The sequence below is a fragment of the Nannospalax galili genome, unplaced genomic scaffold, assembly GCF_000622305.1.
Source record: "Nannospalax galili isolate Female #2095 unplaced genomic scaffold, S.galili_v1.0 scaffold1311, whole genome shotgun sequence".
In the NCBI taxonomy this organism is placed as follows: Eukaryota; Metazoa; Chordata; class Mammalia; order Rodentia; family Spalacidae; genus Nannospalax; species Nannospalax galili.
In genome coordinates, this window is record NW_008329527.1 from 843,174 (window position 1) to 868,872 (window position 25,699).

Below are 25,699 nucleotides of genomic sequence, written 5' to 3' on the forward strand. Positions count from 1 at the left end.
CTTATTCAGGAACCTGACTTTGAAACCTAAAATCTCCAGCTGGCAATTTCTCTCCTTCACTCTCCTCCAAAGCAAATCTTAGCCTTAAGCATTCCCTGCTTTGACAGACATAGGCATCCTGGATTGCTAAGGGACTAAATCCCCCTCAAGGGGACTAACCAGGTCTAAAATTAATATCAAATATCTAGTGGACACTCAAGTATTTTGCCAGGCAGCCATATTCTTTAGAATGGTTTTATTTTTAAGCATTATATATACATTTATAAGCTTACATATATTTTATGTACATGGATTGGGAGTTCTTTAAAGACAGGAAGTGCCTACTAAAAAATTCTCTAGCACAGTAGAGTGGAAAACAATAGATTAAGCAAGTGCCTAGAACTACACATGGACATAAAGAACAGACATGGGTTTTCACATTCTAGAACAACAAGACCCCCTCCTCTGGCTCTCCTAGGTGGGTAGTTACCCATGCAGACACTTGAGGCAGTTGCACATGACTTTAGTCAATCAGAGTATTGCATCCAGACTATGATGGCAAGAAGGGAAGAGCAACATGTTGTTGGCTAGAGCCATATCACAACTCCTAGTATATTCCTCCATGTGGAGTGGACTGGACTGACCACTAGAAAGTGGTGGGCACTTCCGCTGCAACGTCTCACAGTGGACTCAGTCTCCTTGCCTTACGAGAACATCAGAAAGATCCTCTGTGCCTTCCAGCTTCAGATTCTGAGGGAAGATAAGAAACACATGGACTTTGATAGACTGAGGAAACAATCCTAAGACAAATTCTAATTGTGGTAACAGGGTAGTGACTACAAAAAATGAGATGTTTCATCATTATAAGGAAAATTATATCATAGCAAATACAATCTGTATGAAGTTGGTTTCCAGTCCCTGCCAAGTGTGAGGAAAAAGCACGGGGGCAACCTTCTCTGCCTCTGGTTCAGTTAACACTGCTCCTGAGAAGGCCCAAGAGCAATCTGCACTGAGGGAGCTAAGGTACACAGAAGGGGGAGGAAGGGGGGGGCACTGGCCTCCTCCAGGTGTACCCCACTCTCCCCATAACCTATTTCCCATCCCTCAGTCACATCCCTGATAGCGACCCTCTCTCCCATCTCTGTGCGGCCCCTACCTCACAACTCTTCTAACTCCCTCACCTCAACCTCTGGCAGCTGTCTCTCTTGGGGGCCAACCAACCTTCAAAAGCCTTCCTTTCCTAACTTCCCCACTACCATTCCTGCCTTGTCTTAGCAGTGGTGGGTGGGACGCTGGTGCTCAACATCCATCCCCCTCTTCCTAGCAAACCTTCCTGGTTTTTGTAGCTCAAGTTTAAAAAGTTGTTTAAGAGATTGGGACGTAACTCAGTGGTGGAGGACTTACCTAGCATATGTAAGGTCCTGGGTTTGATCTCTAGCATGGGGGGTGAAGGAGTTGTTCTGGTTTGGACTGGCCAATCAGTTGCACGCTGCTGGCCATGGAGGCAGAGGGGATACATCCACCACTGTCACCCCATCACACAGTGTATCTGAGGCGATACTACTAATAGAGTGATGGATGAAGAGGGTCCAGATGGGAGTGACAGACTGAGAAGAAAAGGTAAAGTCCTGAGATAAAGTGCTTTGGGAATGTTTTTCTTAGGAGCTCTAAGCTCTGAGTTATCAAAGATATCTGATCCTGGTAAATGTCACAATGCTACAAGTTCAGTCTTAAATAGGCCATAGCCAGGCCCCAGTAACAGCCTCCACTGGTCAGCTCACAGGAATGGTCTGTTCATCATGTATTCTTCAGATGCCTAGAGCTGAGTCCCTAAAGGGTAGACTTGATCACTACAAAATTAATAAAGCCTGTACTGTCGTTGGGGGGAAGAGGAGCAGTACTGCAACAGTCATGGGGACCTCAGTGATGCCACTGAGTCAGTGGCATTGCCTCTCAGAATACTGCCAAGGCACCAGTGTGCTCCTGCTCCAAATGGGGAATATTCAACAGAGCAACCCACAGATTCTGCTCAGGATACCGATATGCCCATTGTTTGGTCTTTTGTTTGTTTCGTTTTTGAGACAGGGTCTCCCTATAGCCCCAGCTGGCCTGGAACTATGTAGACCAGGCTGGCCAGGATCTCACAAAGATCCCTCTGCCTCTCGAGTGCTGGGATTAAAGATGTGTACCACCATACCTGGCGATATGCTGTTACCCATTTTTTTCTTAGTCCTTCAGGTAATTGGCATCTGACATCAGATACCTCAGGATGTATTAGAAACCACATGGACAGACTTCCACTGCCATCTCCCATAACTATAAAAGGTACTATGTACATGCTACCTGTGCCCTCACAGGCCTTGTTATGTTATGTGTATGAGTGTATTGCCTATGCATGTGTAAGTGCACCCGTGTCAGGTGTCTGATCCCCTGGAACTGGAGCTATAGATAATTGTTAGCTGCCATGTGGGTGCTGGGAATCAAACCTGGGTCCTGTGCAAAAGCAGCCAGTGCTCTCAACTGCTGAGCCATCTCTCCAGCCCTCACAGGCCTTTTTGTAAAAAAAAATTTTTTTTTTTTTGGTCTTTTTGAGACAGAGTCTCCCTGTAGCCCAAGCTAGCCTGGAACTCGCTATGTAGACTAGGCTGGCCATGAACTCTCAGAGATCCACCTGCCCCTGCCTCCTGAGTGCTGGGATTAAATTTATGCGCCACCAAACCCAGCCTTTAAAAAAAGATTTTTATTTTTATTCATGTGTATGTGTCGGTGTGTACCACCTGTGACAGGTGGTCACAGAGGCCAGATGAGGGTACTGGAGTCCCTGGGGCAGAGCTGGAGTTATAGGCAGTTATGAATAGCCCAACATGGGTGCTGGGATCCTGTAGAAGAGTAGTATGTGCTCTTAACTGCTAAGTCATCTATCTCTCCAGTCTCCCCAGCCTTATCCCCCAGGCTTTTGAACAGGACACATCATCTCTTCAGAGTCAGCCTCTGCCTGCTGCCTTCCTACCAGCAGCCATGTAAGTTCTTCTTTCCTGAGTGAAATCCACCTGCCATAGCCCTGATGCACAGTAATGCTCTCGTAGGGGTTCAGCTGGGTTGCCTAAGCCTGTTTTGAGTACTCAGACTGGTGATTATAGTCAGATGGGGCAGCATGACAGAGACATGTGGCATTTAATTGTAGCTTGGGATTGAGTTCTACTGGGTCCCTACCTAAACTCAAAACTAGCTTCTACCAACTGGACAGCTTCTTCAGTAAGGCCATGAGCTTCTCCCCAAAGCTGAGCCAGACCTGGAAAAGGAGCTGATCACCTCTGCCCTTGACTTCAATGCGAAACCACATGCTAACACGCAGAAAATCTGGGGTGTTTCCACCAGCACTCCACCTTTGTTACTATACCATTAAGATCTAGTCAGCCCTCCCAAACCACACTTCAGTGTTCTAACAAGTATACACTCTATTACCCATCATTCTCCTGGGGCAGGGTATTGGTCCTAGAAGAGGTTTAGAATCTATGCTACTGGGACACAATGGCAACAATGGCACCTAGGTGCCACAGCCTAGTCCACAGTTCTCTACTGCAAGGGACAAAGTCCGTGCTGTGGACCAGCTGGCTAGAGACATTAAAGGACACCAAGGGCCCAGTGGTATCCACATACTTGGGCTTAAGCAGTCTTCACTGCTCCAGGTGGCACCACCAGGCTTCTGAGAATGGTCTCCCTCTGTTCTTTCAGTAACTGTCCACAGCTGCTTGGCTGGGGCTGGCACACAACCAGAAGCCTGCCACACTTACCCAGTGAGTACCTCTCCATCCTGTGACTGAAAGCTCTGTTCCCAAGCCTCTCCTCACCGTTCACTCTTCTGGTTTTCCTGACAACCTCACCATCTTCCTCTGCCATGCCACCTATATGCCCGGACTTCAGTGCTGGCAGGCTTCAATTTTTTGTTTTTTGGGGGACAGTTTTACTATGTAGCTCAACCTGACCTTAAACTTGTGGTAATCCTCCTAAATGAAATTGTAAGCGTATGCCATTATACCTAGCTAAGCTTCAGCTTTTAGTGTTCAGCACCCAATGAAGTGAAAAGTATTTCATGTTCCCAGGCTGGGGAACTGGGACTCATATAGTCTCAACAGCTAAACTTCTCCTGTCTGGGTCCTTTCCACTGTTTTCATTGATAGTCCAATCTGATGGTCTTTTCCTAAGAGACTTGACTTTACAGTGCCTACTTAATTTGGGGACTGAGGTACTGGCCAAGTTACTATAGTTGTATTTGTTTATTATGGGGGGAAGGGCAGAGACAGGGTCTCATGTAGCTCTGGTTGGCCTCAAAATCATGATCCTCCTGCCTTAGTCTTCCAAGTGCTTGTATGTGACCCTTGAAAGATCTGCTCCAAAGCTCTAGTGACAGGAATAGGACAGATTCAAACAGTCCCACACTTACCCAAATGACCTACCTTTTCATTGGCTAAATGCAGAAGACAGGCAAAAGCCAGGGGTATAGAGAGGTTCTGAGCCATGAGTGGGGGTAGGCTGGAAAAGAAGGTGCAATCAGTGAGCAGCTCACTAGAACTCAAAGAACAGAGGCTCCTTTATCAAGTAAAAAAACCCACACACATCCAAGGACTGAACTAACAAGAAACAAAAAACTATGCCAGACACATTTATAAACAGGTTTTCCTAGTTTTGGATTTGGAAATAAAGTATCTCCTAGTATGTTCTGGCTATAGGCAAGGACAAATGCTTTTTGTTTTTTCAAACAGGGTCTCATTTCATAGCCCTGGCTATCTTAGAACTCATGGAGCATTATCTGCCTCTCTCCCTCTGCCTCTTGAGTGTTGGGGGCTAAAGATGTGCACCACTGCACCTAGTGAGTCAGAAATTTTAATTAAAAAAAAAAAATTTATTTTTATTTATGTGTATGAGTGTATTGCCTGCCATGTATGTAAGTACACCCGTCTCATACAATGCCCACAGAGGCTGGAAGAGGGTATCAGATTCCCCTGGAACTGGAGTCATGGATAGCTGTTAGCTACCATGTGGGAGCTGGGAATTGAACCTGGGTCTTCTGCAAGAGCAGCCAGTGCTCTTAACTACTGAGCCATCTCTAGAGCCCCAGAAATGCTTGTCCTCCATGGGCATTACATGACATGGGTGCACTTACCTACACGCAGGCAATACACTCACACACATAAAATAAAAATAATGCCAGGCGTGGTGGCGCATGCCTTTAATCCCAGCACTTGGCAGGCAGAGGCAGGCGGATCTCTGTGAGTTCAAGGCCAGCCTGGTCTCCATAGTGAGTTCCAGGACAGCTGGGGCTACAGAGAGATCCTGTCTCAAAAAGACCAAAAAAATAAAAAATAAAATATTTTTTTAAAAAAGTTACTAAGAGTTGGGCATAGTGTTGTACACCTTTGATCCCAGCACTGGAGGCAGAGACAGGTGGATCTCTGTGAGATCAAGGCTAGCCTGGTCTACATAGTGAGTTCCAGGACAGCTGGAGCTACAGGGAGGCCCTGTTTGAACATAAACGAACACACACACACACACACACACACACACACTCTCTCTCTCTCTCTCTCTCTCTCTCTCTCTCTCTCTCTCTTTGCAGAGAGGAAACAGAAGCTGCTTCAAGTGTTACTTATCTAAAGCCACGAACAGTCAGTCCATCATGTTAAAATCCCCACCAAGCAGTCAGCCAGGTTTAGTGGGGAGACCGTGCCCCCACCCTAGGTTTGCCAGCACACACCTCTTCTTCAGGTCCTTTGTAAGCCCACTGAGCATCTTCTTGTCAGCTACCTCTATGGGGGCCTCTTCTTTTCCATTTTCACAGTGGTTTGCCTAATAGAAAAAGCCTATTTATGACTTGAACACTTATGTTCATGTTTAAAACAACAGAAACTTAAAAAGCTGTATATCCAATAAAGAAAAGTCTACTTCTGAATAAAACAAAAATAACTTCTTCATTATTTCTGAAACAGAAAGGCTGTAGGAAAGGCAGCAGTACCCCAGCTTGAACTCTTGACACTCACATTACCCTATTTACAGTAAACATGAACACAGTCACTATGCTCCAGGCAAGGAAAAAAGTGCAAAGAGGCTTCTAGAGCTTCTTGAAAAACCCAGAAAAACAAACAAGACCCACGACGATATACAACTTCAACTAGACTACACAGCTAGTGGCAGCATAAAATTCCTATTGAAACGAAAAGGCAAGCTTTCCCCCTACAAACAGCCTACTGCCCCCTGCGTCATGGGCAAGCAGCAGCTGGAAAAGGACATCAGATCTAGGACTTGCATCAAAATAAACTGTGATGTGCTTGTACATGGAGCTCACACGATGGGGATGGGAGGGACAGGAAAAGGCAAAGGTGCCATAAAGCATTAATAATCACTGGGAGTGGGAGAGTTACCACACTTGCCCATTATTTTTCAACTATTCTATCTTGTATGTTTGGCTGTGTTCTAATGAAATATTTTTTTTTTTTTAGTAATAAACCCTTGGGGGCTGAAGAGATCACCCAGGTTTAAGAGTATTGGCTGCTCTTGCAGAGGACCCAGGTTCAATTCCCAGCACCCACATCGTGGCTAACAACCGTCCATAAAGCCAGTTCCAGGGGATCTAACACCCTCTTTGACCTCTGTGGGCACTGCACAACATGGGTGTTCTTACATGTAGGCACTACACTCATACACTTAAAATAAATCTTTAATGAACAAGAAGGCCTGGGGCATAGGGTATAAATCAAAGCACTTTTATGTTTTCATTAAACTTTTTTTTTTTTTTTTTTTTTTTGAGTCAGGGCCTCCCGGTAGCCCCAGCTGGCCTGGAACTTACTATGTAAACCAGGCTGACCTTAAACTCATAGAGATTCACCTGCCTCTGCTTCCTGGGTGCTGGGATTAAAGGTGTGCACCACCATGCCTGGCACAAAAACATATGGAAGAGCTTCATGAATTTTCATGTCATCCTTTCCCAGGAGCCATGCTAATCTTCTCCGTATCATTCCAATTTCAGTATATGTGCTGCCAAAGTGAGCACTCACTGCACTGTTTTAGTTGACAAAATCTTAAGATTATGACTGCCACACTTCAGATCTTGAATGTCTCCTAAAGGCTCCTGTCATAGTATGGTCCCAACCCTGGCACTACTGGAAGATGTTATAATTTTAGCTCTTCAGGTCATCTGGGTATGACTATGAAAGGGACACAGGGGATCGATCACATGCCCTTGGTCTCTCTTCCATATTCTAGCCACAATGTAAGTAATTTGGCTCTACAATGTGCTTCTGCCATAAGCTGTCACAAGACCAAAGGAACAAAGTCAAATCATTGTGGACTAAAACCTAGTAAACTGTGAGCCAAAATAACCATTTCCTCTATAAATGGAGTGGCTCAAGTATGTGTTACAGCAGCAACATGCTAATACAATGATCGAAGCTTTCTCTGACCACATGACTTAGGGTCCTCAATCAATTATGAATTTTCACTGCTCAGACAGTAGAAGGTCTAACAGTTTGTGGAGTTCAGACCATTCCTTGAGCAGAAAGGGTCTGGAAAAGGAGGGAAAGATTCTAGATAAGTGAGACCTCTACTGAGGTAAGAGTTAATCAAGGTTCACCTCATTCTCGAGGAGAAAGTATGACAGTAGAGTTATTTTTCCAACATGTTCCTACCGGGAACACACATCCCAAATCAGACTGTTAGATCACAGGCTTAAACATTTCTGGCACTCGAGAGGTAGTTACACTTCACTTTCCAAAAAGTCATATTTCAACTTAAATCACAACCAACAGTGACTACTCCAAATGCTCCTCTCAACTCAATACTGGCCCAATCTCTGGCTGTTAAACTGTTGTTTATAAGGCAGCATGAGGACACTCCCACTTGTGCTTTTACTACCTGTGAGGCTGAACAGTGCTCATCTACCATCAGATGACTTCACTTGACCTGCCTGATCATCTGCTGGGTTCACTGTCTTCTTCCAGTTGTGAGTGTATCTCTCTGCTTTGGGGTCATCAAGCACACTGAGGCATCATGAGCTCAATGGTTCTCCTCTCCCACCCTAGGGATCTAGAGATTAGGCTTGCCACCACGTACCTCTGGGCCAGCCTCTTTTCTGGAGAACTCTGTCAGCAAACTCCACATGTTCTGCTTCAACTTCTTCATGTCCATCTTTTTGGCAGTCTTAGCATAATGAATTTCAATTTTATTCACCTGAATAGGTATAACAAAGTAAAATTAGGCAAAAAACAGTTTCAACCAAGGAGTTTATTTATACATCTCCCTTTAAACTGAGTCTGTCATGAAAATTCTCATTGCTTTTTGTTTTTACCTTTTTTTTTTTTTTTAATTTTCTTTAGTCTTTTTGAGACAGGGTCTCCCTGTAGCCCCAGCTGGACTGGAACTTGCTATGTAGACCAGATTTGCCTTGAACTCACAGAGATCTGCCTGCCTGCCTCCCAAGTGCTAGAACTAAAGGGATTGGCCCAGCTAGTTTTTTGTTTTGAAGACAAGGTCCCATGTGGCCAAGGCTGGCCTTGAATTCACTATGTAGACCTTAAATTTGTTTCTGATCTTCTTGTCCTCCACCTCTGGAGTACTAGGATTACAGGCGTGTGCCATCATACCCAGTTTTACCCAGGGTAGGGGATGAACCCAGGGCTTCATTCATATTAGGTAAGCACTCTACTAGTGGAATTACATTCCCAACCACTAATTTCTTTTTAATCAGAGGTAATTTACATTAAAGCTAACTAAGAATTCCAGTGTAAATGAAATAAGTGGATTAAATATTAGTGAAAGCAACCAAATCTGTCACTTGGTGAGCAATAGATAGAAGTCTAATGCTTGATGAGCTGAACCTGGCCAGGGTTTCACATAGAGCCACACAGCCTCACTGAAGCCTCATAAAAAGCTATGCTCTCTGCCGGCAGCCTCATCATGCACTTTATTGAGGTAATCAATTCAACCCTACTTATATTACCAAAATTTTAAGAACTGAGGATGCAGCTCAATGATAGAGAGTCCCTGCCTAGGATGTGCAAGGACCTGAGTTTGATTCAACACTGTTAAAGTAAATAAAAATTTAAAAACATAATAAGAAAAGGTTTTTGGAACTTATGATCTAACTAGTTCTATCTCTATAACATAACCTAACTTGTATCAGCTCAACCCTGTTTGAAACTCAGCTGCCTGGAGAGCAACAGGTTAAAAAGGAAAAGCAGACAGAGCTCAGGCTGAAGTGAATCTCATGTAGGAAGCAGCTAAACAGACTTCTGGCAAACCATACATTCCCAGCTGCCTCTTCCTCACCTTCTGCGGCTCGGCCACCAGGTTTGACTCCCCATAGGTCGTGATTTCTAGCCCTTGGCTTTCAGGAGTGTGACCATTCTCTTGTGCTGTTTTAGGTGTATGGCAGGGATCAGATGTGAGGTCAAAGGTTCCAACCGGTCCCGTAAATAAGTCATCAGACTCTTCGTAATCACTGTCAACAGCCTGGACAAGGAAACAACCCTTCAAGTTTAGCAGACACTGTCAAAGAGGTCTGGAAACCGACTCCATGAACACAAAGCAAGAACACACCACCTGAGAGTTCACTGAGTGATTCACAATGAGGTGGGCTGCTCGCTTCTTTCCTTCCTGTCTCATATAAGCCCTACTAGAATCATGAATCTGTTATCAGTCTAACACCTGGAAAGCAGAAGTGCCCTATCACATTTGGTGTTCGTGGTGATGGGGATCAAACCCATTGCTTCACGCATGCTAGGCAAGCACTCTACAAACACATCTGATCTCTGCCATACACCAGAGAATTTCATTCTGAGACCCAAGCTCAGAACCAACGATTAGATTCTCAAGAATGCGAGGAGGCAGAACTCAAGTCTTTTAATAGGCTCCCTGGGTAATTCTTATACATTGAAGATGGAGAAACATTGTTCAAGAAGTCAGACTGGATTTTCATTAGAAAAACAGCCTCCCCAAAGAATAAGGTGAACAGACTGTTCCTCCAATTCTTTTCTCCCTACATGCAAGGACACAGAGACCTAAATCTCCTTTCTGTTACTTATATTTACTATTAGTAGACTCACTAAGGACTGTATAGCAGCAGGCCAAAGATGCTGTCCATGTTGACTCATTTATCAGAGACTGTCCATCACGTCCTACATCCAGGGTTATGAGGTAAGGCAGCCCCTAATGATCTAATCCCTCAATACTATTCAATTCTTTTTACTGAGACAGACTCTGCACCCAGAAAACCTCTATTAGCCTCAGAATTTCTACTGTTCTGCCACATGGATGAAGAGACAGGAAGCATGGAAGAGATAGCAGAACTCTTTTTCCCGATACCTGTAGTCCAGGGCAGAAGTTGGACGTGTCATTAGGGTTGTTGTAATCATAGTCTTCAATTTCTTCATAGTGCTCAGTCTTTGCTTTCTGGTCCTGGCCCCTCTTAAGTAACTAGAATAAAGAAAAACAAATATGTAAAAAATCAGTTTCTAGAAAAGTAACTGCTGGGGGCTGGAGAGATGGTTTAGTGGTTAGAGCACTGGCTGTTCTTACAGAGGACCTGGGTTCAATTCCCAGCACCCAAATGGTGGCTAACAACTGTCTGTAACTCCAGTTCCAGAGGACCCAACACCCTCTTCTGACTCCACAGGCATTGCTCAACATGGGTACACTTGCACACACGCAGGCAATACACTCATGCACATAAAATGAAAATAATAAATAAAATTAAAAAAAGAAAAACAACTACTAAACAAGGCTGGGGAAGTCAAGCTTAGCTCCTATGTTCAACTTCATCCTAGGACATAGTGCTAGAGCAAGGAGGGTCTTAACAGGCTGCATAGTTCAGCCAAGTCTCCAATGCATAGAGCAGCATGGGGCAGTAGGGCTCACAGCCTCCACTTGGCCCCCAAAAGCCAGAGCACTTCCACCTCTGATTTGCAATTGTGTCTTCTGCAGTTTTATTTGAAAAGAAACAGTCCTTCACTAAAAACAAACACTGGAAATCCTGCCTACAGCTTTCTGAAAGAAATTGAACTCATTGCACGTGAACAATCCTGGTAACTCATTACCTTAATTTAAAGGAAACCTATCTGGGTTGGGGAGATGGCACAATTGGTAAAGTGCCTGCCTCATGAGCCTGAGGACCTGAGGTCTGATCCCAGCACCCATGCAAAAAGCCAAGGGAGGTTGTGGCATGTCTATAAACCTGTCAGAGGGAGGTGGCTCCCTAGAATGCTGCTCAGTGAGAGACTCAAGTCTCAAAAAGATAAGGTAGGACTGGGGAGATGGCTCATTGAGTAAAGGTGCTTGCTGCCTGTGCTGGATAGCTTGATACCCCTGGGTTGAGGGGGGAGAGTCAATTGGGAAATTGCCTCCATGGGACTAGCCTGTGGCCATGTCTATGGGGCATCTTCTTGATTGTTGGGTGATGTGGGAGGGCTCATCCCACTGTGGGTGGTACCACCCCTGGACAGGTGGGCCTGTGTTGCATGGGGGAGCAGGCTGGGTGGGGGCAGGGGGAGCAAGCCAGTAAGCAGCGCTCCTCCATGGCCTGTGCTTCTTCAGCTCCTGCCTCCAGGTTCCGGCCCTGAGTTCCTACCTTGGGCTCCCGGATGAACTGTTACCTGGGAGATTTATGACAAATAAACCCTTTCCTCCCCAAGTTGTCACAGCAATGGAGAAAACAAACTAGGACACCACCAAACCTGACTACCTAAATTCAATCCCTAGGATACCTATGGTGGAAAGAACCAACTCCTGAATGCTGTTCTCTGACCCCCCCCACCCCCACAATGTGTATACACGTGTAGGGTCACATGAGGAAGATACCCAACATCTACTGCACTTCCCACCATGCACACATACTGCAAACACACAGATGTATACACATCCACTAAAATAAAGGCAGCCTGCCTCACTGCTGGGGCAACTACTATTTCCTATACAGCAAAGTGAGAAGCATTCAACTCTTTTCCCTAATTTCATCTGTATCACATGGCCTTCCACAGCCTTACAGAACCATGCCTCTCCTTTTGGGAGTGCTTGGTGACCACAGCCCTTCAAATATCTCCAGGTCTTACAACAGTGATTTGTACCAGGAACATGAGGCTTTAAGGTGAGGAAGATATGGCTGGAGATGTGTTCAGAATATAATATTACTTTAATTATCTTAAAGCACTTCTGTATTTCAAAAATGACCTACAACTATGTTTTTTTAATACAAATTCAAAAATAATACTGAACAGATATCTAATGGATTAAGAAACGGCCCATGTTCTTCCTCGGTTACTCGTATGACACAACCAAGGCCCTCCCATTAGAACACCCCTCTCTGGGCATGCCTAACTTACCCCTCACCAACTTCTAGTGTTTACCAGTTTTTTCACAGTGTGGCTCTGCTGGAAGAACGAGGGCTCTCCAGTTCCTGCTAGCTAGCTGCCCTGCCTCTCACATGGAAAGCAATTCCCAATTACCAGAAGGAGCACAAGTTCTTTCCTCTATAAGAAACAATTACGAAGCCAGGCTTGGTGGCGCATGCCTTTAGTCCCAGCACTCGGGAGGCAGAGGCAGGCGGATCTCTGTGAGTTCAAGGCCAGCCTTGTCTATACAGTGAGTTCAGGAGAACTGTACAGGGAGAATCTGTCTCCAAAATGACCAAAAAGAAAAGAAAAGAAAAGAAAAGAAAAGAAAGGAAGGAAGGAAGGAAGGAAGGAAGGAAGGAAGGAAGGAAGGAAGGAAGGAAGGAACAAACAAACAAACAAACAATTATGAGGAGCTGGAGAGATGGCTCAGCAGTTAAAAGCACTGGCTGCTCTTACAGAGAACCCAAGTTCGAGGCCCAGGACTCACATGGCAGCTAAAAACTGTTAACTCCAGTTCCAGGGATATACAACACCTTCTTCTGACCTCCTCCGGCACTGCACAACTTGGGTGCACTTACATACATGCAGGCAACACACTCATACAATCCCAGCGCTTGGGAGGCAGAGGCAGGTGAATCTCTTTGACATTGAAGCCAACCTGGTCTACATAGTGAGTTCCAGGCCAGGTGGGCCTACAGGAGACCTTGTCTCAAAAAGACCAAAAACAGGAGGGTGGGTTCTGACCTCCATCTGTGTAGCCATTGTGATCTCAGCAAACCGCCAGAGAGTGCTTGTTCTGGCCTCCCTCTGGCATAGGGGCTGAGAACTAAGGGGACTGCCTAAGAGCACCCAGCAGAAGCTGCCTCCATGTGGTGAAGACTTTGAGCAGGAACTAACACTGATTCTAACCACTCCAACAACTATCAAAATGCCTGAAAGCAAATCCTGAATCCATCACTCTAGAGTCCAGCCTTGGCAGACAAAAAAAAAATAAGGAGGAACCCAACAGAGGGATGCTTTTGGAAGCTCTCATCAAGAAATTCCAATGGACTCTCACATGAACATTTGAAAATTGCCCTGTTCTTTTCCCCCTATAGGTAAGAGTTATGCAACTTGGGAGCCTCTTAGATAGACCCACTGAAGGGGTACCCCAATTGCCTCACACTGTGTCCTTGTTCAGCATGGAAGAAGCCAGAGCGGTCTGCGGCCCGATTCCCTATCGGCAATTTGGGTAACCTCTTCAGAGGATGGTGTGACAAGAATAGGAGGTAGGAATTGGCTAGGCAGCTAGTATAAAAAGACCCCAAAGAAAAGCAGCCAGTTTCTTGGCTAAAACTCACAATGTCCTTGGGCCTCTTAGCAAACTACTCTATTCCAAAGGCCAAAAATGGCAAAAACATTTGGGAGATTTTATGTACAGTTTCTTAGCTAAAACTCACAATGTCCTTGGGCCAGTTTTAGGGTTACTCCATTCCAAAGGTCAAAAATGTTGAAAGTATTTGGGAGCTCTTACCAAATCCTTAAAAGATTTTAGGGTTACCTCTTCAGAGAGGTACTGTTAGAGCAGCAAAAAGCCCCATTTAAAAAAAAAAGTACTTAAGTTATCAGAAAAAAGAAAACAGTGATGGGGAGATATGGGAGGAGTTTAAGGGCAGGTAGTGGGCATGGATTTAATCAAAACACCTTATATGCTTATATGCCTGTATGAAATTCTCAATAAATTATTTTTTTTAATGGGATAAAATTTAAACATTTGAAAAAAAAAAAAAAAAGACCAAAAACAAAAACAAAAAGAAAACAATTGTGAGCTGGGCATGGTGGCTTATTCTACCACTTGGGAAGTAGAGGCAGGAAGATTGATGTGAGTTCAAAGCCAAGCTGGACTACACAGTAAATTTCAGGCCAGCCTGAACTACAGAATGAGACCCTGTCTCAAAAATAACCCAAGAAATATAAACAAGAAACAATTATAAAGAAAAAAAAAAAACAACACACAACAAAAACAGGACCTACAGTACAATGACTTTATTCTACCACCATCATCTCTGAATATTCAAATTATCACCTTGGCCCTATTACTGAAAGATTCATAAGAGGGCTGGAGGGAAGATGCCTACCAGGTTGCTTCTTTGTGTGGCTGGCAAGGTGTGGCGGAAGTGTGTTGCACCTGCCTTGGCCCATCTATGCCTTAACTACAGCAAGTCCTGGCTTGAGGCCACAGCTATCTTTCCACTATTGTCACAACTTTGCAACTCCTTCTGTATTTGTTAAGTGAACAATACTGATCAAAAATGAAAAATAACACTTTCTGAAAAAAGAATGTGGCATATTGTTGAATTCAGAGAAACACATATTCTTGAAATCTTGGGGAGAGCTGGGCATAACGGCACATACCTGTAATCCCAGTACTCAGAAGGGCCAAGCCAGGAGGATCCTGAGTTTGAGTCAAGCTAGGACTACATAGTGAGTCTGAAACTAGCCTGAGCTACAAAGTGAAACCTTGTCTTACAAAAATGAAGAGCTGGAATATACTTAGTGATAAAACACTTATCTACCATGTTTCAAGCCTCAAGCTCAATCCTCAGTACCACAAAAAGAAAAAAAAAGGAGGAAAAAAACCAAAATGAAGATTTTACAACATTATGGAAGAACAGGCAAAAGAGAGGAAACTATAAAACTTCTCATGTGACTGACACTGCAAGAGAAGGTAAACCAAAGCCAGAGACGGAGCTCAGAGACAGCCTTGCCCAGGTAAGGAATTCTCCAGTCTTTGACAATCACCCACCATGAGCTTCTGGTTAGCTCTCCCAGGGCTCCCTTCGTCTAATCCCTATCCCTTCTTACATTCTCTCAGAGTGCATCTGACAGTGATACTATCAGTCCCTCCATCCATGCAGTCCATCAACTGGCCTGGCAATAACAGTTCTTAATGGAAGTAAGGATGGCCTTACCCTTATGCCTGGTTTGAGATAAAGTTCAACAAGAGTGTCAGTCTCATAGTGGAAGTCTGTAGGAAGAGTGGTGGCTTTCCAATTCTGGTTCTCCAAAGTGGACTTGGTCAGAGTAGTAGCAGCCTATTAATTAAAAAAATCATTTTTAATAGCAATGATCAGCGCACGTATGCACACACACAAACACACACGTACATTTAAGCTTAGGAAGGCTTTGGGGAGCATTAGTCTGCCACCTGAGTGAGATTCTATCATTGCCTAATGAAGTTTCTGTGCCAGGTATGCTGGTAGATGCCTGTAATTCCAGCACTCAGAGGAGGCTGAGGCAGGCAGATTGCTATGAGTTCATGGACAGCCTGGGCTACATGGTGAGACCATGGCTAAAAAATTTTAAACTACATTCTTCTTGCCACTGACTTTGAGACTATTTTTCAATGGTCCCTTTAGGGAATGAAGACGAATGAGACTACCTATTTCCTCTATCAATTAAGTTTCCAGCTGGGCATGGTGGCATACACCTGTAATTAAAGCACTTGGAAAGTGAAGGCAGGAGGATTAGGAGTTTAAGGTCAGTCTCAACTATATAGTGAGGCTACCCTCTTTCAAGAAACAAGCAAAATTAAATATACAATGCATTTTGAAAATTCCATCTAACAAGGAAAGAGAACAGAGTAGCTGAAGAGGGTTCAAATGCCATTGTGTCTATTACAAACCTTTGTTTTCTGAAAATATGTATCAAAATCAATATCCTCGTCAAAGTCAATTTCAAAGTCTTTCTTTGCACTCTTCTTTTTGTTCTCCACTTGGGAGGCAGTGTGCTCTGCAGAAATGAACACAGACAACACATTCAGCTGTGGCCTACATCATTTCCCCCCTCAAACACCCACAAGGCAGCATTCGTGGCTGAGCATCATGACAGTGTATGGAATACAAAATCACACACCTCACTTCCACTCCACATTTGTGTTCTGGCTAACAATTCCTCTCAATGCCAAAAAGTCAAACCTGTGAGGCTGGCACACATCTGGAAGGTTCAGAGTGCTACCTTGCAGGACTCGTGTGTGTGTGTGTATGTGTGTGCCTCATTCCCATGATTTAAGTCATGATATTAGGAAGCAGTGTAAGGTCAAGAGCCCTGTTCTCCTGCCTCAGTCTTCTCCACATTCAGAGTCAACTGACTTCTCATCCAGGCCAGCCACTGACTATAATGCTGGCTCATCAGTGCTTCTTCAGCTGATGGGGCAATGCAAAAGAACAGCAATCAGCATTTCCCTCTTGACTGACTGCTGACAGGGAAGCAGCATCTGTTACACCACCTTTTATCTTAAAGTTCTACCCACGAGTACATACGCTTGTGTTGAGGCCTAAAGCGCCAGTGATCTGGGCCAGCCCACATCTTCATGGTCCGGGGACTGAAATAGGAGTATTCTCCAGGTTTCATGGATAAAAGGGGGCACATGGTCTGGATGTCTCCATTCCCGAGGGAAATAATTTCTTCCCTGAAACACATATGAAATCATTTGTACATATATACTGCATTGAATATAATGTGTTTTACATGTAAGCTGGTGATGTTGCTGCAGTCACTACCTGCCCACTCAAGCACAAAGAAGCAGCACTTCCAAGGTAAGTCCAATACAAGTTCTGTATGAAGCACCTAAGGCTGGGGACAGTGGTGCTCACTTTTAATCCCAGTGAGCAGAGGCTCTCTATGAGTTCCAGGTTAGCCTGATCTACAGTGCAAGTTCTAGGCCAGGCCAGCCAGAGATGTACTCCGGAAGATGAAGCAATAGATTTTGAGTCTGAGGTCAGCCTGGGCAATCCAGTGATAGTCCAAAAAAAAAAAGTCAGAGCTGGGAGTCAGTACAGTTCCTAGAATTCCAGTCTTGCATCTTCCCACATACATAGTTTTGCCACACAAGATGACAATCCTTTGTTCCTCACCATCTGCCCACTGATGAAGGGGTCCAATAGACACTGCCGAAGTTCCTACTAACAGTAAAAAGAGGTCCCAATTGACATATTCAGCTCCCCAAGAGCTTTGGGGACCTGCTTTGTAACCTGTTAGGTCATCCAGCTTCAACCTTTGCTGTGTATGATGAGCAGAGGCTTGTTCAGCTTGGCAGGTTGGACAGGGGAGGGGCTCTCTCCTGGGCTGAGGCGCTAGGAAGCATGTTAGTACTGCTGTGCTGCCCTCTAAGGGTAAAGGTAGCAAGGAGACCTTAGTCTCCTTTGACAGTGACTTTGTACAGGCTCTGAGCCTTACAGAGCCATGCATGAATCTTCCTTATGACAAGCCCTACAGAATAAGTTTAAAAAAAAAAAAGCTTTAAAAGAGGGACAGGCGTGACTTTCTTTACAGAATCTCAGAAACAAAATAAAACCCCAACAGACTATATCCATGTATTTAGATGAGGTTTAAAGGAAAAAAAAAAAAGAGGATACAAAGTTTGGGAGGGGGTAGAAACAGAGGTGAATCTGAGGTGAGATAGGTTGAATATGATCAAAATACATTTATGAAATCTCAAGGAATAAAAGTATTACTTAAAAAAAACAAGCATCTGCATGGAAATATTAATATAACGAAACCTATTATTTTATATACGTAACACATACTAATAATACAAAAAGCCCTACATTTCTAGTCTTTTAGACCCTGTGTCAAGGACCAGCCATCTAGGCTGTGTAAAGGCATAAGAGCCTGAATCCCTTCCTGAGAGCCTGGCCTGGTACTGTGCAGAGGGCTTGCCAACTTCCTCAACTGTAGTTACTCAACAATTCTTTACACACACTGACACCTCTGGCTCTACTATACACAACCTACTGAATCCACAGGGTCCCTCCTTCAGTCCAGTCATCCCAAGATCAGCGAGCCAAAGCTTTCCTCTCAGTTGGCTCAGAGTGCATCCCAGCCCAGCAGAACACTTTTTTCTTTTGAGATAGTCTTACTATGCAGCTCTGGTTAGCCTGGAACTTGCTACATAGACTAGGCTGCCTCTGCATGCTGTGATTAAAGGTGTGTTGCCACCATGCCCAGCAGAATTCTTCATTCTTTTAGGCGCCAAAAGGGCTCTGCTCTGGGCAATGTCAGTTTTATAACCAAGTGGCTTGCCAATATGAAAAGTGAGATGTGATTCCACCACGAGTCAGCCATGTGTCTTGGCTGATATGTGCAACATGGTACACCAGCACAGCTAACCAGAGCTGGTAGCCTGTTTGGAACTGCTGGAAAACACTTCTGGAAAACTCCTAGGACCTTGAGAGCCTTACTGGCTGCTTTGGATCTGGCAGGGCTCCTTCCAGCTTCGGAACTCTTCATGATCCCCAGCTGTGGAGGGGTCTGGTTCACTGCTGGCATCAAAGTCCTCCTCCAGGGGCCCATCAAGGAACTCTCCATTGTCACTGTTCTCAACCTCTGCGTTGATGTCAAACACCTGATCATTCTTCTTAAACTTGTCCACCAGGGCCGACACAGACTGGAAGCAGAAGAGAGAGCTCTCTAGCTATCCCCATTCTTAGGACCATCCCAGCTCACTCCTGGAGAGCAGCCACCCTCATTTCCAGCCTTCCTTTCTCCTGATCCTCTCACTAACCCTCCCACTAAAACTGGCACTCTCACAAGGAAGTTTACATTGTTCAGCCAGGATGAAGTTGTATTGTGTTGGGCACATTCTGTAAAACACAAAACAGGAATCTACATCCATTAACTACATGTTTGGAGAACAGTTTTCCATGGAGACCATTTATTTTGGAAGTTGTAGTAAGTAGGTTAAAGGGGGCCCTGCTAAAAATATACAGAGGAAGGCTTTACACACGACAATTTCTCAGGAAACTATGTGCCAAGGGACTCAGTCCCAAAGATCAGGAAATACCTCCAGCCTGACAGCAGCCCAAGACCAGAGACCACTGTGATAATCACACTTGAGAGTAAATTTGACCCTAGGGAAGCAGACAAGAGGACAGGAAGCTGACCCCAAAGTCCACTCAGCTGTATGATGGTCCTGCTAGGGTTCACAACACCACCCTGACCTAAGCAGTCTTTAGATTCCTACCGAAGTGCCAAAGGAAATATTTTCTGTACTCTTGGCTAAGTAAAATTGATGTCACAGTTTTGGTTCCCACTGGGCAGAACTAATCCTGGGCCAGCTAACTGAAACCACCAGCTTTTGGAAAAATGCCCCAAGCCCTTATAAGTCCAAAAGTTGACCACACCTCATTATGTGTTTCACTGTCCCATTTAGTAAACTGGAACCCGGCCAGAGAAGGGCAGAGCTGGCGGTCTTCCACACATTGCTGCAAGGGCGCTGGGGGGGACAGCAAGATCACAGGGAGAGATTAGAGGTGGGTTGAGCACACTGCTTCAGAATGAGAGAGCACGCTGAGAAGCACAGGCACCTCACTGTTCTCCAGCAGAGGCTAGAGTGCCAATGCTGGCTGGCTGCCAACCTCCTGTTTGCTGAACTGTTCTGGGAGCAAACAGACACAGTGGCACCCACAGTGAAGGGAGGCTGTGATTCCCACAGTTAGCAAATGCAGAGGAGAAACCTGAGGCATGGACATTTGATTCTGAAATGAACTCTGTGCTTCACTATTGCTGGGAAACCCACAAACCTTTTCTTAAAAGCACATTAAGTACCTAGCAATCATGTAATGGTACTTATTTTTAGTCCCAAATTAAACTAGCTACAAATGATATACAGCAGAGGATCAGACACAGCTGAGGACATAAACACAGAAAATAAATTGTTAGCAAAAACAGTTATACTAAACGGAATTTAGTCACGAACAGAAAGAACGAAGCTGGCATGGTGGTGCACGCCTGTAACCCAGATATCAGAGGTAGAGGCAGGAGGAGGGAGGGCGAAAGGCCAGCCTGGCTATACAGCAAGAACCTGCTTAAATAGAAACAAGAATGGATGCCGTAATAACTGCATGTCCTGCCCAGGGAGGGAAGAGCCATTTCATTCGGCACACAGGAGTTATCACAGGGTGTGTAGCTGCTGTACTACATTTCACTGGCCTTCACACTGCCTGCTCCCCACAACATCCTCAGAAAGAAGCGAGGGCTGTTGAAATCTGCCAAACTCATAGAGGGGACTAGTAATAAGAGATCAGTTCTTGGACAGGGTCTCACTATGTAGCTCTCGTTGGCCCAGAACTCACGATGTAGACCCAGCTGGCCTTGATCTCAGAGATCTGCCCGCCTCTGCCTCCCAAGTGCTGGGATTAAAGGTGTGCAATGCAACGCCATGCCCAGCACAGATCAGTTCTTAAGACTACCACAATTCCCTTTCTCAGGGCCCTGTGGACTGAAGCAAATAAGAACCAGGCTCTCCTGGCTAGATAGATGTCCCTTTAAACCTCCTTCCCAAGTCAAATTCTGACACTCAGGTAAGCCTGTGACTGCGAAAGCTGGCTACAAATGGTGGGTGGCACAAAGACACAGGGGATGGTTTGCTGTTTGGACTCCATACTGCATGGAGGAAAAAAGATGTGTGGGGTGCTAGGTACTGTTAAAGGATACCCAACTTGGCTTTCCAGAACTGAGTAATCCAAAAAAGAATATGACAGGCTAAACCCACGGCTGAAGAGCAGCTTCCTTCATAACTGAAGTGCCCCGATGAAAGGTCTGTGATTCCCCTCACCTTTCAAATCAGTCATTTCCACCCAACCTAAATCTGGCGACTTGAGAGGTTCTCCTGTGGAGAGGGTCTGCACATCAGAAGGAAAAAGCAGCTCGCTTCTGTAGTCCTGGCAGTGGAGAGTGGAGAGAAATACCCCTGCTGTGCTGCACTCATCAAAGGAGGCTGCGGTCTTCTGAAACATGGGATCCACCTGAATGAAAGAACCAACAGCCAAAGCATTACAGCAATCAGCAGGAAGAGATGCAGAATCACCCACAGGTCTGTCTACAAGACCGAAATGTCTCTGCACATGGTCAGAAGGGAAGGGTTTTTTGAAGTAATCAGGTAAAATCCTGGCTGAAAAGACAGTATGCACAGTCAAATGAATAAAGGGTGGTAAGCATTTCAATCTCTATTTCTAACATACCTGGACAAATATTCTCCCACTACTCTCCTCCCACAAGGCACTGTTTCTAAGGCTTTTTTTTTCTTATTCGTAAAATGTTTGTTTTATGTACATGTATGTAAGTGGAGGATAGAAGAGGGTATCAGGTCCCCTGAACTGGAGTTACCAGTGGTTGTTAGTTACCATGTGGGCTCTGGGAACTAAATCTGGGTCTTCTACAAGAGCAATAAGTGCTCTTAACCATTGAGCCAAGACACTGTTCTAAATGGCTATCTCTAATAAGCCCAATGTAGTAGAATGCTGCTACAACAAATTCTGTTGCCTTTAACAGCTGGTGGGATGGAGTTAGTCACAGGTTCTATTGTTCCTGTTTATTTTTGTTTGAGATTGGGTTCTTACTTTGTGCCCAGGTTGACACTTTACTTGAAAGCCTTCTGCCTCAACCTAGTGCTAGGTTACAATGCCACATCTGGCATTGTAACAATCACTATTGTTTCTCTACACAGAAATATTTCTAAGACTTGGAAGAATACAACCTGGATGTCTTGGTAAAGGACAGGCACCACCAGTAGGGCTACATGGCTGGAAAAGGTTATAAAGAAATCCCCAAGGCTAGGTAGGTAAAGGAGAGGAATTGCATAGCCATGTGACACCAAGCCAAGAGCAGAACTCAGCACAAGCACAGGACAGGGCTTTTTTTGTTGTTGTTATATGTGAAACAAAAAGGAGGCAGTCACTTGGGATGTTATAGGAAACTCTGAGATGGGGCTGCATATTATGTTTGAGGGTCTCACTGATGCTTTGGGACATGGCTTCCAAGGAGAGAAAGGGATTTGGATCACACAACCCGGCTGGATCACACAAGCCGATTGTGGCTTCCCGGCAAGGTTTTGTTCTTGCCCTCTCCATGAGCCTATCTTACTATCCTAAGTCCCAGAGAAGCACATATGTCACCTTTACATCTTCTTGTGTCTTCCACCCTCACTCAGGCAGCTTTATAGGCCATGTTTTGTTTTGTTTTTTTGTCTTTTTGAGACAGGGTCCCCCTGTAGCCCCGGCTGTCCTGGAACTCACTATGTAGACCAGGCTGGCCTTGAACTCACAGAGATCCGCCTGCCTCTGCCTCCCAAGTGCTGGGATTAAAGGTGTGCGCCACCACGCCCAGCTAGGCCATGTTTTTTTAATCAGTGTACCTGCCTTATGGCAACATCTGAACTTCCACTCAACAAGCATTCCACACGTAGTGAAGAGCTGTGTGTCCTTAAAAATAATGTCCACTATACAAGTAAGTGTTCTCACCTGACCCACCCCCTTCCCTATAGCATTTGCTCTTTGATCTGTAAGACACTCCAGCAGCTACAAGAATGGCAGATCAATGAACATCTGCCCTCTTTTTTATTTTCCATACTGAGGCAATTGCTGTTGACAGCAGGTTACAGAGGAAAACCAGCTTCCTAGGATTGGATACTGTGGTTTCTTCCAGACACTATTGATTTCTGAGCTAGCTAGAGATGACTCAAGTGGTTAAGAGCACTGGCTGCTCTTGCAAAGGACCTGGGTTTGGTTCCCAGCAGCCACGTGGTGGCTAACAACTGTCCTAAATTCCAGTTCCAGGGGCTACAACACCCTTTTCTGGCCTCTGCAGGCATTGCACAAAACAGGTGCACTTACACACATGCAGACAAAACATGTATGCATAAAATAAAATTTTTTAAAAACACTATTGATTTCACCAAGCATAAAACTTCATAGCCTAATGTGGCATGGGCTTAGAGGCATCACTGGCTTGGAGGGCACCTAAGCAGAGGCCTAGGAGCCATCTAGGTTTCTTCAGGATCACATGTGGTAAGATGAATTTCCAGTCGTCCTGTACTTAATCCCCAGTGACTTGACTATTTCACCAAAAGCAAAACAAAACAAAACAAGAGTGAAGTCCCAATTTATCTGGGAAGACATAAAAACAAGAACTGGGAGAAAGAAGGGAGAGCAGAAAAGGTGAGAGGATTTTATAGACTGATACCACGTCAAACCATGGGTACTGCCCCTTAACATGAACTCACCCACTAATATAAAACCCTAACGAACTATTCTTACCTTATGCCAGTAGTGAGTCCTTTTTCTTCCCTCTTCCTTCCTTCCCCCTTTCTCCAGGTCTGGGCTACAGTGGCCTTACCTCTGGCCTCACCCTGGCATGCACAGCCATCTCCACCCTATTCAGTTTGGAGCCATCAGTCAACTCAGAGTAGACCTACCCTGCCCTCCTCTACTCAAGTACTTGGGAAAGCTAGTAAGGCCTCCACTTCCCTAAGCCTCTACTTACTTGTCTCACCAGACCACTAGGACTGATCTCAGTACTGCCATTTATCTACTTCATTTAGTAATCACACAAAGAGTCCCCAGAAGCTGGGTGTGGTGGCATACGCCTTTTATTCCACCAGAAGCAGAAGGATCTCTGAGCAATCAGGCCAACCAGGTCTACATAGTGAGAGACCCTGTCTTAAAAAGACCAAAAAAAAAAAAAAAAAAAAAACTAAAAAAAACAAAAAAAAAAAAAAAAAAAACACTAAACAAAACCAAACAAAAAAACAAAAAGACCCCAAACCTGAGAATTCTACACTGCCTAGAATCCTCAAGTACACAGCTCAGACATTCCCCTTAGCCCACCTCCCACTCAATGGTCAATATATGCCCTAGAGCCCTCTAGTGACCTAGTCAGCTATCAGCAAGCTTCCTTAGATTGCCCACTTAATATATATATGTACTCTCTGTATGTGTGTAAGTGCACCCATGTCATGAATGACCAGAGGTGAGAAGAAAGCACTGGATCCCCTGGAACTGGAGTTACAGACAGTTGTTAGCCACTAAGTGGGTGCTGGTAATCAACCTGGATCCTCTACAAGAGCAGTCTTAACTACTGAGCCCTCTCTCTAGCCCCAATTGCCTGATTCTTTCCCAAGGTTCTGTCTGTCTACTTGTTCTAATTCCTGCATTGTCAAACAGGGTGACATCACCCTCAAGGAGTAAACTTAGTTTAGGACTAGGTCATCTTAGCTATTGCAATAATTCATGGTCCTCCTAACCTCAAACCTAAACAAAATCTTTGCCCTTAGCATTTAATCTCAAGGGGAAAAGAGAACAAAGACTATCAGAAGGCCAGGAAGTAGGGCAGACAGTGCAAACAGGCTCAGGGCACTGCTCTGGCTGAGACAGGGAACTCTGCATGAGGTTCTTCCTTGTAGTCTTCTAAAGTGGCTGCTTCCTCTCCACAGCCCTGGAGTCACTGGCCCAGGTGCTCCATTCAGCCCAGGAGCTCCATTCTTTCCTGAATCATCAATTCCTTTTCCAACAGCCTGCTGCCAATAAAACCTGCTGCTAATTCTTCCACGTAAAAATAAGAACAAGACTCTCAAGGTTACTTAGCCCTGTTTGCCATCTCATTACTTTCTCTGATCTCCAACAAAACACCAAATGACAACTCTCTTATCTTAGTGTTTTTACTCCGTCCTTCCATTAGTTTTCCCATTATGAAAAACTCCAAATTTGAATGTTGATAGTAATATTAATCTCTGTACAACGTCTACCTAAACTGTGCACTGAGTAACATCTTGTACAGCTAGCTGTTCATGACCTGTGAATTCACTCACGTGTCAGTATTGACTGTCTCTCAGCTCCCAACCTACCTACCCTGCTCTCAAGCTGGATTTGAGACCTCTTGGCTTTGTCAGCATGTTAGGCCTACCAACAGGGATCACTAGAAGAAGACTGCAGGGCCCCAGGAAGGAGAAGGGGGATGCTCCTGGCTTTTCTTTCTGTAGGCTTCCTGTTCCAAGTGTCACCAACAGTGCTTTCAGTACAGCTATGGCAGGGTCTGGCTGTAGCAGCATCTAAATCCAACTTGCAATTTTCCCTACACTCTCAGAACCAGGCTCACTATGTAGCCCTTGGAGACACTGGCACCAGCCAGAAGTCAGCATGCCCTCCCTCAGAGGTTTGGATCATAGGCTCCAGATCCTCCTTCAAACTCAGGATGCCAGCACCAGCCAAGCAGCATTTCCCTCAAAATCTGAGCTTATAAATCCAGGGGAACCTTTTCCAAGTTTGCCAGCAGCCTCAGGTTGCCAACATTCTGACACAGTTGAATCTGACAGCCCCAAAATGAATGAATACCACACTCCTAGTATCCCACCTACCAGATGATTTGCCACCTCTGTCAGATTGATATGCCCCAGCCAGGCGTGGTGGCACACACCTTTAGTCCCAGCATTCGGAAAGCAGAGGCAGGCGGATCTCTGTGAGTTCAAGGCCAGCCTCGTCTACACAGTGAGTTCCAGGACAGCTGGGGCTACAGAGAGACCCTGTCTC

The 25,699-nt window shown here is 45.0% G+C and overlaps 1 protein-coding gene and 1 non-coding gene across 2 annotated transcripts in view; both read right to left on the minus strand.

Annotated features, from left to right (window-relative positions):
* Positions 1–216: 216 nt before the first annotated feature.
* Positions 217–25,699, minus strand: part of Ncaph (non-SMC condensin I complex subunit H) — a 36,982-nt gene continuing 11,499 nt past the window's right edge. The window contains exons 7-18 of the mRNA XM_017799321.2: positions 20,953–21,142; positions 19,520–19,611; positions 18,578–18,783; positions 16,658–16,806; positions 16,021–16,127; positions 15,308–15,430; positions 10,333–10,443; positions 9,298–9,480; positions 8,083–8,199; positions 5,732–5,823; positions 4,437–4,512; positions 217–729 (exon numbers count right to left, since the gene is read on the minus strand). Coding sequence (XP_017654810.1) covers positions 670–729; positions 4,437–4,512; positions 5,732–5,823; positions 8,083–8,199; positions 9,298–9,480; positions 10,333–10,443; positions 15,308–15,430; positions 16,021–16,127; positions 16,658–16,806; positions 18,578–18,783; positions 19,520–19,611; positions 20,953–21,142 — 1,506 coding nt within the window. The 3' untranslated portion in view covers positions 217–669. The remainder of the gene's footprint in view (positions 730–4,436; positions 4,513–5,731; positions 5,824–8,082; positions 8,200–9,297; positions 9,481–10,332; positions 10,444–15,307; positions 15,431–16,020; positions 16,128–16,657; positions 16,807–18,577; positions 18,784–19,519; positions 19,612–20,952; positions 21,143–25,699) is intronic.
* LOC115071294 lies at positions 6,917–7,024 on the minus strand. Its single transcript, XR_003850393.1, has one exon. It is a non-coding gene; the product is annotated as a U6 spliceosomal RNA (small nuclear RNA).